The sequence below is a fragment of the Porites lutea genome, chromosome 4 (genome assembly GCF_958299795.1).
Source record: "Porites lutea chromosome 4, jaPorLute2.1, whole genome shotgun sequence".
NCBI lineage: Eukaryota > Metazoa > Cnidaria > Anthozoa > Scleractinia > Poritidae > Porites > Porites lutea.
The window spans coordinates 15,887,723-15,900,255 of record NC_133204.1 but is presented as its reverse complement, the minus strand read 5'-3'; the positions used below and the strand labels follow the sequence as shown (position 1 = coordinate 15,900,255).

The window sequence follows — 12,533 nt, the reverse complement described above, 5'->3', positions numbered from 1 at the left end:
ATTTGAGCATGTTCTATATTCTATATTTGGAGATAAAAGAAATTGCCTAAGTTAAAATTTTGTGTAAAAACATGGATGGGATCAATTCTTTTATCAGGGCTCAGGGATCAAAATTTTGGGGAAAATGGGGCTCAGGGATCAAAATGACGGCAAGAAAATAGGGATCAGTGGGCCCCGGATATACCATGTTACGACCCTGATGTTTAGATGAACGATCCATTTACGTACAATTTTCGAAGCTAATCTAATAAATTCCCTACAATTTTCCGAAGTTTAATTTTCGCATTTTTCTTCCCAAGTTAGGCTATTTTTAATAGAAAAAAGGAAACCTAAAATTTTCGGATTCAAAAGTGTGATTGAGAGAGGAATTAGAAAAAGTCTCACTTTAGTTATACGTAAAATTTCATCTAAAATTTTTGGGAACTGAATAATACTCAAGCCCTTGTAATTTTGAAAAGACTCAAGTTCCCCTAGGATGACCGAACAGATAAAGATTTTACAGCGCCGCTTAGAATGCTTTTCGAGAGAAATAATAGTACTGTGGATAGCCTACAAAGTGTTTCATAGTATTTAGGAGGAAACCGTCGTTGGGTGCCCCTGAGAAGAGGAGAAAAATAAAGCACCTGTTACCAGTCCATTGTTCTGGCTCTTCCGCCCACCCACGCCCACAAATATTGCCTGACGGTGGTCGTGTCAAAAGAAAAAACTCGATCCATTATATCATTTGCGCGAAAATTGTCACCTTTCTAGCTACCAGAAACACCTACAGAAGAATAAAACACAGGAGATAGTAACTCTATTAGTACATGAAACACCTCTAAATGTAAGACTCAGTGCAGCAAAAATAAGATTTGCTCAGTCAAAGTTAGGGCTTGTTTACATGGAGGCGAGGTGACCCTCTTAGGTGGGGTAACCTGCCTGCCCTTATAATCTCTCATATGGTTACCCCACCTATCATGTAGACGTGATGAAATTTTAAAAAATAAGAGATTATATGGACAGGCGGGTTACCTCACCAACCTGGGGTACCCCACCTCCATGTAAACAGGCCCTTAGAATGTCCAAACACAGCGGGAGCAAAGAAAAGAGGAAAACTGGTTGTTCAAACAAACTCTAAGGTCACGTTTTACATTATCACAAGCTTAGGGACGGACCATTAGAAAAGTGATGGGGGGTGGGAGCAAAAAAAACTTCAAGCAAGGGAAAATATCTCACAAAAATTCATGCAAAGGACGGGCCCGCTATTTCACATTAAAGCCAGAATGATTCCGTATATGCCAGAGACGTTTCTTGCGCAGTTTCCGGTTTCTATCAAGTCTTTTTAGTGACACGCGCGAAAAGTGTTTTTTCTCGCGGCTTCGGCCTCTGGCCGAAGATTCCCGCCGCACGCGAGAAAAAAACTTCTGGTACCTAGGGTACCAGAATGACCATATCTTTTGGTGGGATGGGAAACTCCTCAGCCTGAACTAGAGACTATGACAAGTTTAGAAACTGATTAACAGCTCTTAAGAAAAAACAAAGTTAAGTATATTAAGATATGTGACTTTATAGTTTATAAACACAGCTGAGTTTTTAGCTCCCTTATTCTCGGAGAAGACAATAAAAAATTCAGAGATTTTTTGGGAATAGATCTACATTAGAAGTTGTTGAAGCCGTTCACCAGCAGGTTGCAATGCTTTTCAAGTCTACAATCCTCCCACGCAGACGTCCTTCCCGTGGGGCAGGAACGCGTGACGAACCCCCAAGAACGTCTGCTTGGGAGGCTAACAATAGTCAGCTGTACCTAAACTTGGTAATAAAACATTATTGGCTGCACGCTCATTCAACGATACAATGAGTTCAGTTATATGTATAAATCAACCCTTTTTCATAACATACTCATGCAGTGGGGCTTTTTGTGCTAGGAGTTAACGACATTCTGCAATATTGTCATATTTTCTTATGTTTTGATCATTTCTCATACTTAAAATGTTCATAAATCACTCGTCAGATAGAATAACTATAACTTATAGTCAGTTGTATAGTTTAAGCTGTAATATTACTATCTGGACACCAGCGTTCATCTTCTATCAAGACGTTGCACATAAATATGTTCTGTGAAAGACGTTAATACAAGGATTTACACTGTGCTCTGACGGCCTGTGAAATCCAGGCTGCTCAGCATACGATTTTTATGAAAAAAAACTTAGATTCCCAGGTCACATAAGAGCAAACGTAAGACGCCATGCCGTCTGGGACAGTCGTTGTGTAAGGGGTATATCAATCAAGCATTTACGAATTCTCAAGCTAAAAACCAACTTTGCTAATGTGGACACTCAAGAGAGCTCTCTTGGGACTCTTCATTGTCAACCTTGTGCCGTGATAGACCCGTTCTAGTTTGAAGGTCAAAAAAATATACGGTAGTTTGACTTAACCATCATTGCGAATTATTTCCCCGAAGGTTTAAGCTTTAAGGCTATGATTGACTAGAAAGCACCTGCATTGGTGTAGACATCACATGGAAATCAAATGGGAAGAGCTGGCTGATAGTTCTCATTTTTACTTTTAGTTCTTTTTTATTGTTATTTCATTTTTAGTTTTAGATTTTTTAAGTTCTCGTTTTTAAATTTTAGTTTTCCAAGAAGTTTCGTCTTTTACTATAAGGCATTTTGAAATCACTGGTGATCCCTGTCATCTGATTGGCTCTAACCAGTGTGATTTGTTCACGAATCACACTTCAGTTTTTGGCCATAAATCACATCTGTTTTAAATGGTCTCATTCATGTTCTAAAGAACATCATTTCTGTTTTAAATCGCATCATTTTTGCTCTCACATCGCATCATTTTTGTCTTATATACAAAATGAGAGGTGAAGCCATTTTGTTTCCCCTTTTCAACAAACAGGCTACTGGATCAATAAAATAATTGTACTGACTGAATTCTGTGAATTTTGCGATTTCAAAATGGCTGTAATAAAGTGGTAATTGAACTTCGTGACGTGCAATTGTGGACGTGTGGTTTCAAATCGAGCTCGCCGCACTGCGCCCTCGTCCAATTTTTAAACAGGCACGCTTATGATTTCAGATCAAATTGCGCTCCACTCAGTTTAATTACCATTATTTATTAACCACTTCTGTGTATAGATAGGCTGAAAAAGTTCTGGTGGCATTAAGTTGTGTTAAAAATGACAGTCTAACATTGACACCGAGGAAAAGTTGATATCCATTTCGCTATAAGAGAAGTACTTGACCCAACCCCCGGGGGGTGGGGACTCCGCATATGAAAAGGGTGGGGATGCTCGTCGTCTCGCTTAGGGGTGTAAATTTCGGATTTTGGTCTCATTTAGGGTGTTTTGGGCAAAACGCCATCATATTTAGCCGTGAAGGTCTCGTTTAGGGTTGCACGCGAAAAAATATAAAAATATATATTTGATATGTATATTTTTAATTCGTTTTATTTACTCCATCCATATAATCCAACTTTTCTCATTTTTCTCTTGGTCTCTTTTAGGGGTCAAAAAAAGCTGAAGCCACTCCCAGATCGGTCTCCTTTAGGGGTTTAATTCAAAATTTCCGACGAGCATCCCCACCCCTTTCATATGCGGAGTCCCCCCCCCCGGACCCAACCTAACTGTATCGTATTAAAAAAATTCACTTGATTATACAAAGAGAAAATAACGTGATTATGCGTAGAACTAAAGAAAAAACAAAAACTCGCTTTAATATTTGCGAGGTTGGTGAGCAAACTGAGATAACTGAAATGAATAAAATAGTGATTAATAATTGAATTAATGGTATTGTATTCATTCTAGCACCAGAAGAAGAGGAAAAGATTTCATTGGTGTCAAATGCGACAGATGAGATAGTTGATTGACTCATTTCATCGTTTCTTATCTGCTTGTGAAAACTGAAATAGATGAGATAATCAGTCAACGGATTAAGAAACCATCATGCAGTGATCTTTTAGCAGATGAAAATAATTCAGTGGTGGAACTAGAGAAGCCATCCACGTTGCTTCCTCCCCTTATTTTTTAAAGTAGCGCAAGGACCAGAGCTGACCAGACGGGAGATACTTCGTTTCCGTAAAAACGTCCCCACCTCTTAAATTCCCGTCAAGGTCTGCATCCCCCTTTTCCTTGAACACAGGAAACAACCGGAATCAGGAATAGTAGAACTTGCATTCTTCTACTATGATCCCCAAGGGAGGACGAAGTTCTTCCATCTTGATGACTTGCAAAGTAAACCCTCTTTTTAACACTGATGTTGAGCGATGTACCGTCGGAACGTGTCTAAAATGACTCATAACTTGTACATAGGACTAATTGTCATCGTTAGAAAGTTCAACATCTGTTATTCTTGGGTATTGTTCAGTTTGACAGGCAATGTTTGTGATTGAATTTTATCGTTCCATTCTCATTCCTGGTGTCCCTAAAGTAAGTTGGCAAAAGCCTCTCTGTTTTGTTTTAGTTTGTACAATTTGATTCCAAATTAAAAGGACTTCCTTCGACTGTTAAAACTATTTATAGTGGTCTCCTTATCTCATGTGAAGTTATTAAATTCGCATATTTTCATAAAGCGATGTATCGTCTCTAATCCCTGACAAGACGTTAGCAAAAACTTTCATGTGACTCAGTTCTATGGACTGATCCATCATTCACTTTGCATTGGTCAAAGCTGAAGCCATGTTGTATTATTATGACTGTATGTATATGTGGAATCTTAAAAAGTGAAATTTCCAAATACGTTACAAGAAGGTTCCCCTACACATGTTCAATTGGGTAACTAGTCCAACCAACCAAAACAACCAAAAATGGGAAAACAAATAAGATGGATTTTACTGTTTTATTTTCAAGCCGACTTTACATGTACACATTTTATTGTTAAAGTTAACTGTTTTGATGTTTAGCTTTAATGCTCTATAGTTTTATAGAAAGCCAGTTCTACTTTCGGCTTGGATGGTGGATGCAGCCTAGGGCAGCCTCTTGCAGACAAGACCACAGGGCAAGACGTGATTTAAGCAGGGACGATCATTCCAATAACCACTAGATCCACCGGCATGTCCAGTCCACATGTTGCTGCATGGTTCTGAGGCTTTTCCGTTCGGTTCACCAGGGTTCCAGTTGGTGTATTTTGGAAGCGCCTCGTCAGCCCATACAAACTTGCCCAGGTGTGCGTCCCACTTCAGTCCGATCCAAATCTGTTTCGTCGACGGGGCGTGCTTATAAACCAAGTTCAGAACAAACTCGTTTTCTTCATCGCTGTTGATCTTCACAAGATCTCCGCCTTTGCTTTTGCAGTACGTTCGAGCAGCTTGCCAACTTTTGAGTGCGCTACTCACAAAGTAACAGTAGCTTTTGAAATGCGTCCAACCACTGGGGCAGGGACCTATATAATTGGTGATGAAAGAATGGAATTGGTGATTGCCTGTTACTGTGCGACTAGAAATACGTGTATCGCAGAAACTCGCGAAGCTTGGGGGGAGGCCCATAAAAATGTCAGGGATGGAAAGGAGAGAATTGGAGTAAATTGTGATAATAGCAATGAGAGTGTTTGCACTATTGTTGTAGTACATAATCCAGATTGATGCCAACCTCTGGAAATAGTAAAACCTGGAGACTCTTTCTTTTGCACTGGCTGACTTAAAAAATAGCTTTTATCTCTTAATTTTTTCAGCTAAAAATAAAACAGTCAGCACAATCACATTTAACTTCTTGCGAGATTAAGGGAGACCTCGAAGGTTATTTATGTTGGCGTAGAAGGTAAAACGTTTTCGAAAAGACAGCGACACAATGTTCTACTAGTTTTATTATTTTGGCTGGGCGCGCTCGAATTTAAAATACTGAAATCTCTATTTCAGGCCGTTGCCTTAATATTTTCCTCGGCAAGTTTCCCCCGATTTTCAGTACATAAATCTTTAAAAACAAAAGCAAACAGCCAACGAGCGAGGACACCAGTTTTCTTGGTTTATTTTTTACAAAAAGCGAAGGCAAACAACCAGTCTGTTAACACTGAAAATTCCTTGAACAGCGATGCGATATTTTTCGTCTAATAATTCACAGTCGGCGATTGAGGTTTCTTTCGCAGTGAGCCTCCGCTTGCGTACCCCGTTCGGCGAAGTCATTCCCGGCTAAACTTTCAAATGAAACCAGTTTTAAGATGGGCAGTATTTTGATTTGCACCCGTTTGTTGGTAAATCAAAATGCACCTTGTTAGCCTTCAACAACTTGCAGAGGGATTCAACTCCGCGATACACTCACTCTCCGTAAATAAAACAAATCCTGAGAATATATAGTCAGCTACACCACCGTTTTTAGTGTCGTCGCGTAACGCTCCTCCCCACAAACGGCTGCTGTTAACCGAACTACATTCTTTTCCCTTTGTGTTTGTGGTCTAACGAACAAGCCAATCATGTATAAGAAATTTGACAATATGTGAGCCGCAGGGCGCTAGGAAGCGAGCACGCTTCTCAGTTTTCGACAAATCAATCAATCGTCACTGAATTTAGACGGGCTCTGTGTTTTCAAGCAACGAAAAGGTTAATTGGCAAAAAAGTTTGTTTGGCATCGAGATTGATTTTTACTGACTGACTAACGTAAATCTGAAGTAATTACTTTTTAATAAATTATTTTAAAAAAATCTGAAAAATCTTATCTTTTCTTCAAAACCAGGTTTAAAATCTTCCTCTGGTTTGTTGGCGCCCAGTTTTTCACGATTTAGATCTACCGCTTTTTGTCAAAATAAAGTCGGTGTAGTTTCGGGTGTAGCCAATAGATAAAAATCAAGAGAGGTTAAAGCTTAGAGAGCTTTATCCTCTCTTGCTAAAAATCGAAATCGATAAAAATCGTTAGCAATCAAGTGATTTGTATCGATTGATAAGGGAAACTGTAAAAATTTCGCGTTGTATTTCGCGTGTTTAAATTTGACGAGGATTCTTTTTCGCGAAAAACGACAAATTATAAAACTGAATCACGCAAATAACTACCAAAACTGTTGTTTGAAAGAAGAGACTGGAAGAAAAATTGACCAAAGTCTAACTATCAGTTCGTGAAAGCTATCTCTAAATTCGGGGGGGAAAAGAGAGGGTTTATTTTTTGCGGGATCAACTTTACTCACCAAGTATTCGCTCGATATCTCGCAGTTTTGCAAGCATTGCTTCATTGACACCACTTCGTTTAATTACACTGCCCGTCTGAACTGCAAGAAAAATTGCACTCACATAAATCAACAATATCTAAGTAGGATCTTCACTTTGTGAAAGAGTACTAGCGACTGGAAATTGCAACCTTTTCACGGAAAAATGCTAATCGACAAGTATCTTATTTTTAGCCGATGCAGTGATCATAAACCAAGATTTTGGAGAAGTATTTCTGACGAAATCGAAGCCGCAATGATCGCTAATGATGAAATGACGACTTTAGAGACGGACTAAAACAACAGTCGCATTACCATTCCGATCCGGCAAATTTTAGTGTTTTACAACATTTTTCCTGCGATGAAGGCATTGAGTGTTTTTATTTTGCTTATTAAATCTGTTTCTTTTCTATTTTCTCGTCTTTGTCGTCGTCGCCGTCGCTACGTTGTTGCGCTCGCCAGTAACGTTTAATACCAAGCAAAACAATTTCACTTGATACGGAAATGATTTCTTTGTAAAATCGACGATTTGGTGGAAAACTGAACGCGACGAAAACGACGTTCCCATAGAGAGGCTCCCGATTAGTTGTGTTAAAAAAATGTAGTATTATTCCGTGTGACCAATTTCCTAAGTATGGGTGTTCTTAGTTTTTTTGCTTTTCCCCGACTTAGTTCTTTAAATCACTGCTGATTTGCTAGGTCTGGAAGAACATTACTCAGCTGTATGGTGCTATGGAAAAATTACACTATACCTAGGTCTGTTGCGCATAAAAGTGCCAAATATATGGCTAGAATAGCCGAAAACAGTTTCATCTCGGATTCGGTCTCACCAGCGGTCAGGGAATTGCTGAGCAGTTCTTTTGAGTTCTTGTTTCTCACAGTTCTCTGTCAAAGTGATGACTCATTGAAGGATGAAGCTGAATAAACGAGTTCAGACAGGATCTTATGCATGATAGACGTAAACATCACGAGGCGAGACTATGATCATCCGAACAGCGAGTTCAAGCGTTAAGTTGAGGATGAAACTATATCGCGGCATTACGCGGTCTAGTTTTGCTAGCAAGAATATGTGACCCTCCACAGCATTTTGAGGCTCAACGTGAAAGAACGCTTACGAAACGCTTACATTTTAAAACAAAACAATTCATTTTAACACGCTTTAGCACGCAAGCCATCTTGCCTTATTAGTAATTTCTTTTGTTTTAGAGGACACGCTTGAGACAATTAAGCGTGAGCAAGTTGAAAAAAAACAGAAAACGTGTGTCAATGAAAGCGGACAACAGTTGCGTGCAAAATAGCACAACACCCTTTCAGCGTGCGCAAAAGCACGCAAGGCGTGTTATCTAAAGCTACAGCACTGCTCAAAAGTACCCGAAACTTGATTTTCCCCTGTTAGACGCAAAAATCGACTCTCGGCTTTTCAGTTACGGAAAGAAAATACATAACTTTTGAATATTCATCAGTCAACTTTACTTTTTCGCATCTGCAGAAATTCACACCGCTCGTCAGTGCTTTCATGCGCGTATATCTCTTATCTTACACTTTGAAGTTGTTTTGCTTATCTGAACTTTTGGACGATTGTGTCGGTATATTTTTGATATGAAGGCTACCTTCTTAATCATAAAATGCGTTTGTTTTTGGTACATAACTTGCGTCTGGTCGCCTCAGGATCATTCGCGATGGCGAATGCGAAATATGGTCTTAATGAGTTGTCAAAATGGTAAATAAACGTTTACATAACGTTTATATAACTGAACAGCTAATTTCATAAATCTCCAAGTGTACCGTTTAAAGCAAAACATACAACGCTGACTTCGAAATTTTGTTTCAAAAATATAAGTAAATTTGCATACGTAATTTGAAACCTCTTTCACGCATCGCAACTTTTTACTAAATACTAGGAGTAATCGGCTTGGGAGCGGCGTTCCAGCGGGGAGTCGGGGGGAGGAAGAGACGAGGTCTGGGACCGAGAAACGATGTTCTCTCAACTTCCAAAGCGGACACCTTGCGTGGTGGTCAGCGGGTACTTGCGGGGTTTTTTTGCCACAGTAGATATTTTTAGAGAAGCGAGAAGTGGACCGGCAGAGGAAATGATTAAAAAACCTAAAAATCATCATGCATCTTTACGGTTATCCCTTCGTATCGTATTTGTCTTTTGGTACTGAAATTGCGGGGGAAACTAACACGCAGCCGTGTTAGATCTTAACCAACAGCAACAGGCTCGATCGATTTATAGATCTTTATAGGTTTCATCGTTTTTGCCGGGCGAGGACATCAGAAGATAAAAGAAGTTATGATGCTGATAAAAATTACTGGAGAAAGTGTCAAATTTATCGTAAGTAAGTATATTCAAGAGAGCCTTATAAATATGAGCTTACAGCTGTACGTATCATATATACCTGAATAAACATTCACACTTCATCACATTTCACGCACTTCGTTTACTACGATCAGTCCACACCTTGAATCCAAAGTTAAAATTCAAAATGATCCTAATAAACAAATCACATCTACTACTGAAAGCTCTCTACCTTGAAGCGACCTTAACTTTCCTAAGGTTTGCGACAAAACACTGCTCGATAGCTCAACTCTTCGGCGGTTCTTATCAGCTATACGCAGCTATATGTTGCACATTCCAAATTCTGCAGAGGGAAACTGTTTAATGGAAAAAGAAAACCACATACTATGTATGAAAAGCAACATAAAATCAATAAATTTGCGAATTACCAAAATAAAATTGCGAGAAACAGTCCCGCCTTGGACTGCCATGTTTTTGTTCCTTCTAAAATAATCCGTTGATGTGTGATTTTTGGTCAGCACTCGTTAACATCCGTCGAAAGGCCCTCATATCTTCGGACGGATTTCGTAAACGTATGACGTCACGCTCGCCTCGAAGTTGATTCATCTGCACTTCGATCGTCTATATCCGACTTGTTTGATTTTCGGTGAGAGGTTTTGTCCAACTTTTTCGATCATTCCTCGATTGATTCCAATCAATTCAAACAAGAAGTTGCCACTGCCTCCGTTTAAAGGATGTTTTGATGTCTTAAGCCTCTTCTTTCTCTGCGGGGAAATGGACCTTTCAGTGGATGTTACTGAATAACATCGTTTGAATGGCCCCAGATCACCAGGCTGTGTATCTAGGTGACAATTATACATTGTCACTTTCCTAATTGAAAACATGTAAAGTGTAAAAATCGCCATACTTATATTTCACACTTGAGGAGAAGGATCAATATTGTTATTATGTTATGTTATTTATTTATTATGTCATTTTACCATATAAGGTCAAGAGAATGCGCAAAATATGAGGCTTTAATAATAATATTACTTAATAATATTTCTGTCTGATTTCGTTAAAATGACTGGTCACTAGGTTTTTGCCTGGCGCCGGGCACAGCCAGTCCGCCAGTCCGGTGTCCAAAAAAGCAGGGGGCTTGCTGTCTTGGTCGGTTTAGCTGGATAGCCCAGGGACTGCCCTAACAGTGGGTGGGTGGAACAGGCCTGGAGGCCAAAATTAGTGGGGTAGGGAGGCATAGGCGTACGGGCCGGGGGGGCGAGGGGGCTGCAGCCCCCCCAAATTTTGGGCAACTTAGATTTTTTGGTCAAAAAGAGAAAATTTGGGCAAAGCCAGCTTTTAAAGACGTTTCCATGCTTTTTTATTAGTGTTTTGAAGAGATATATATTTTCTATTTTAACCTGAAATCGGCGTAGTAATCCAGTTACATTCACACGAGACAGTGGTTGCCAAGCACGTGATGAGTTTCTGGTTATAAGGGAAGGGTATCATATGCTGAGTGTTTTTATCGTTGGGCGCTGTACTGCAATGGGCTATTTCCAATCGTGAATTGATTACAATAAACTTCCGCCTAACTTCATTTCTAGAATCATCTCTGCTCGTAGAACAGTGTGTGGCAGATAGCATCAGTAATGGGTCTGAAAGTGAAGAAGTGGCTGACTAATTCTCAGTTTAATACGAGAAGAATCTTAATTTTTAAAAAAAATCTGTCAAGCGTTTTAAATTATTCACTAATTTGTTAAAGTAGACCGAAATGCTTACAAAACCGCTAACAAAAGCGCCATGATACATACTAATCAAATCCTTCTTTGTAGCAATTGATCAGAATTAACTCTGAAATAATTCACACACGTTTTTAAAAAGATTGGAACTATTATAAGGTGAAATTGCATGTAAAAAGCGCTTCTTTTTCTACAGATAATGGCTAAACATCAAGATTTTCCATTTTTTACTGTATTCCTGACGATAAAAACTTTATCCCAAAATATCCCGATAACGCCCTTACAGATTCCGTTTTAACTTCACGAATATCGAGGCGACTATTGGAGGAAAAAGCTCCCGAGAACGATTTCCCGGTGAGAAATAATGCTGCAAGTATATATATAATAGGTAATGGCGTCAGTTCGTTGCTTTTACAACTCCAATGTCATTGCAACCCAGATCATGACATATTTTCATCTTTATCTAATACAACTGTGGTAAAATGTTTCCAAATGTTTGTTTATGGCGACGTAGTTTATGCTCAAACGTGGAAGGTATTGACCCTGAAAAACTGTATCGAGCCACTTTCATATGCCAGTACGGCCTATGTTGTTGCATCGTATAGCCCTCGTTTCTTTTCGACTGTTTTGTAAAAATTTGGGCAACTTGCAAGAATTTTTTGGGCAAATGGTTTACCGCCCCCCCCCTGGCCGAAAATTGCCCGTACGCCTATGGACTATGATCCTCAAGGGAGGACGAAGTTCTACCATGCCGATGACTTGCAAAGTAAACCCTCTTTTTAACTGACTGATGTTGAGCGATGTACCGTCGGAACGTCTCTAAAATGACTGATAACTTGTACATAGGACTATAATTGTCATCGTTAAAAAGTTCAACATCTGTTATTCTTGGGCATTGTTCAGTTTCACAGGCAATGTTTGCGATTGAATTTTATCGTTCCATTCTCATTCCTGGTGTCATTACAGTAAATTGCCAAAAGTCTGTCTGTTTTTTAGTTTGTACAATTTGATTCCAAATTAAAACGACTTCCTTCGACTGTTAAAACTATTTATAGTGGTCTCCTTATCTCATGTGAAGTTATTAAATTCGCATATTTTCATAAAGCGATGTATCGTCTCTAATCCCTGACAAGACGTTAGCAAAAACTTTCATGTGACTCAGTTTTATGGACTGATCCATCATTCACGTTGCATTGTTCAAAGCTGAAGCCATGTTGTATTATTATGACTGTATGTATATGAGGAATCTTAAAAAGTGAAATTTCCAAATACGTTACAAGAAGGTTCCCCTACACATGTTCAATTTGGTAACTAGTCCAACCAACCAAAACAGCCAAAAATGGGAAAACAAATAAGATGGATTTTACTGTTTTATTTTCAAGCCGACTTTACATGTACACATTT

The 12,533-nt window shown here is 39.1% G+C and overlaps 1 protein-coding gene across 1 annotated transcript; it reads right to left on the bottom strand.

Annotated features, from left to right (window-relative positions):
• Positions 1 to 4,810: 4,810 nt before the first annotated feature.
• On the bottom strand, positions 4,811 to 8,013 carry LOC140935108 (perlucin-like protein). Its single transcript, XM_073384643.1, has 3 exons — positions 7,862 to 8,013; positions 7,092 to 7,172; positions 4,811 to 5,363 (listed from the first exon to the last, which is right to left on the bottom strand). Exons 1-3 carry the CDS (start codon positions 7,920 to 7,922, stop codon positions 4,948 to 4,950), a joined length of 558 nt encoding a protein of 185 aa, XP_073240744.1. The 5' UTR covers positions 7,923 to 8,013; the 3' UTR covers positions 4,811 to 4,947.
• Between the last annotated feature and the right edge of the window lie 4,520 nt (positions 8,014 to 12,533).

What these genes read in the sequence shown, in the direction of transcription:
- LOC140935108 (XM_073384643.1), bottom strand. Translation starts at nt 7,922, where the DNA reads ATGAAACTGTTTTCGGCTATTCTAGCCATATATTTGGCACTTTTATGC. An exon ending in TTTATGCGCAACAGACCTAG is followed by an intron (nt 7,173 to 7,861) that starts GTATAGTGTAAT and finishes TTTTTCTTGCAG; the next exon opens with TTCAGACGGGCAGTGTAATT. An exon ending in AGATATCGAGCGAATACTTG is followed by an intron (nt 5,364 to 7,091) that starts GTGAGTAAAGTT and finishes CCAATTATATAG; the next exon opens with GTCCCTGCCCCAGTGGTTGG.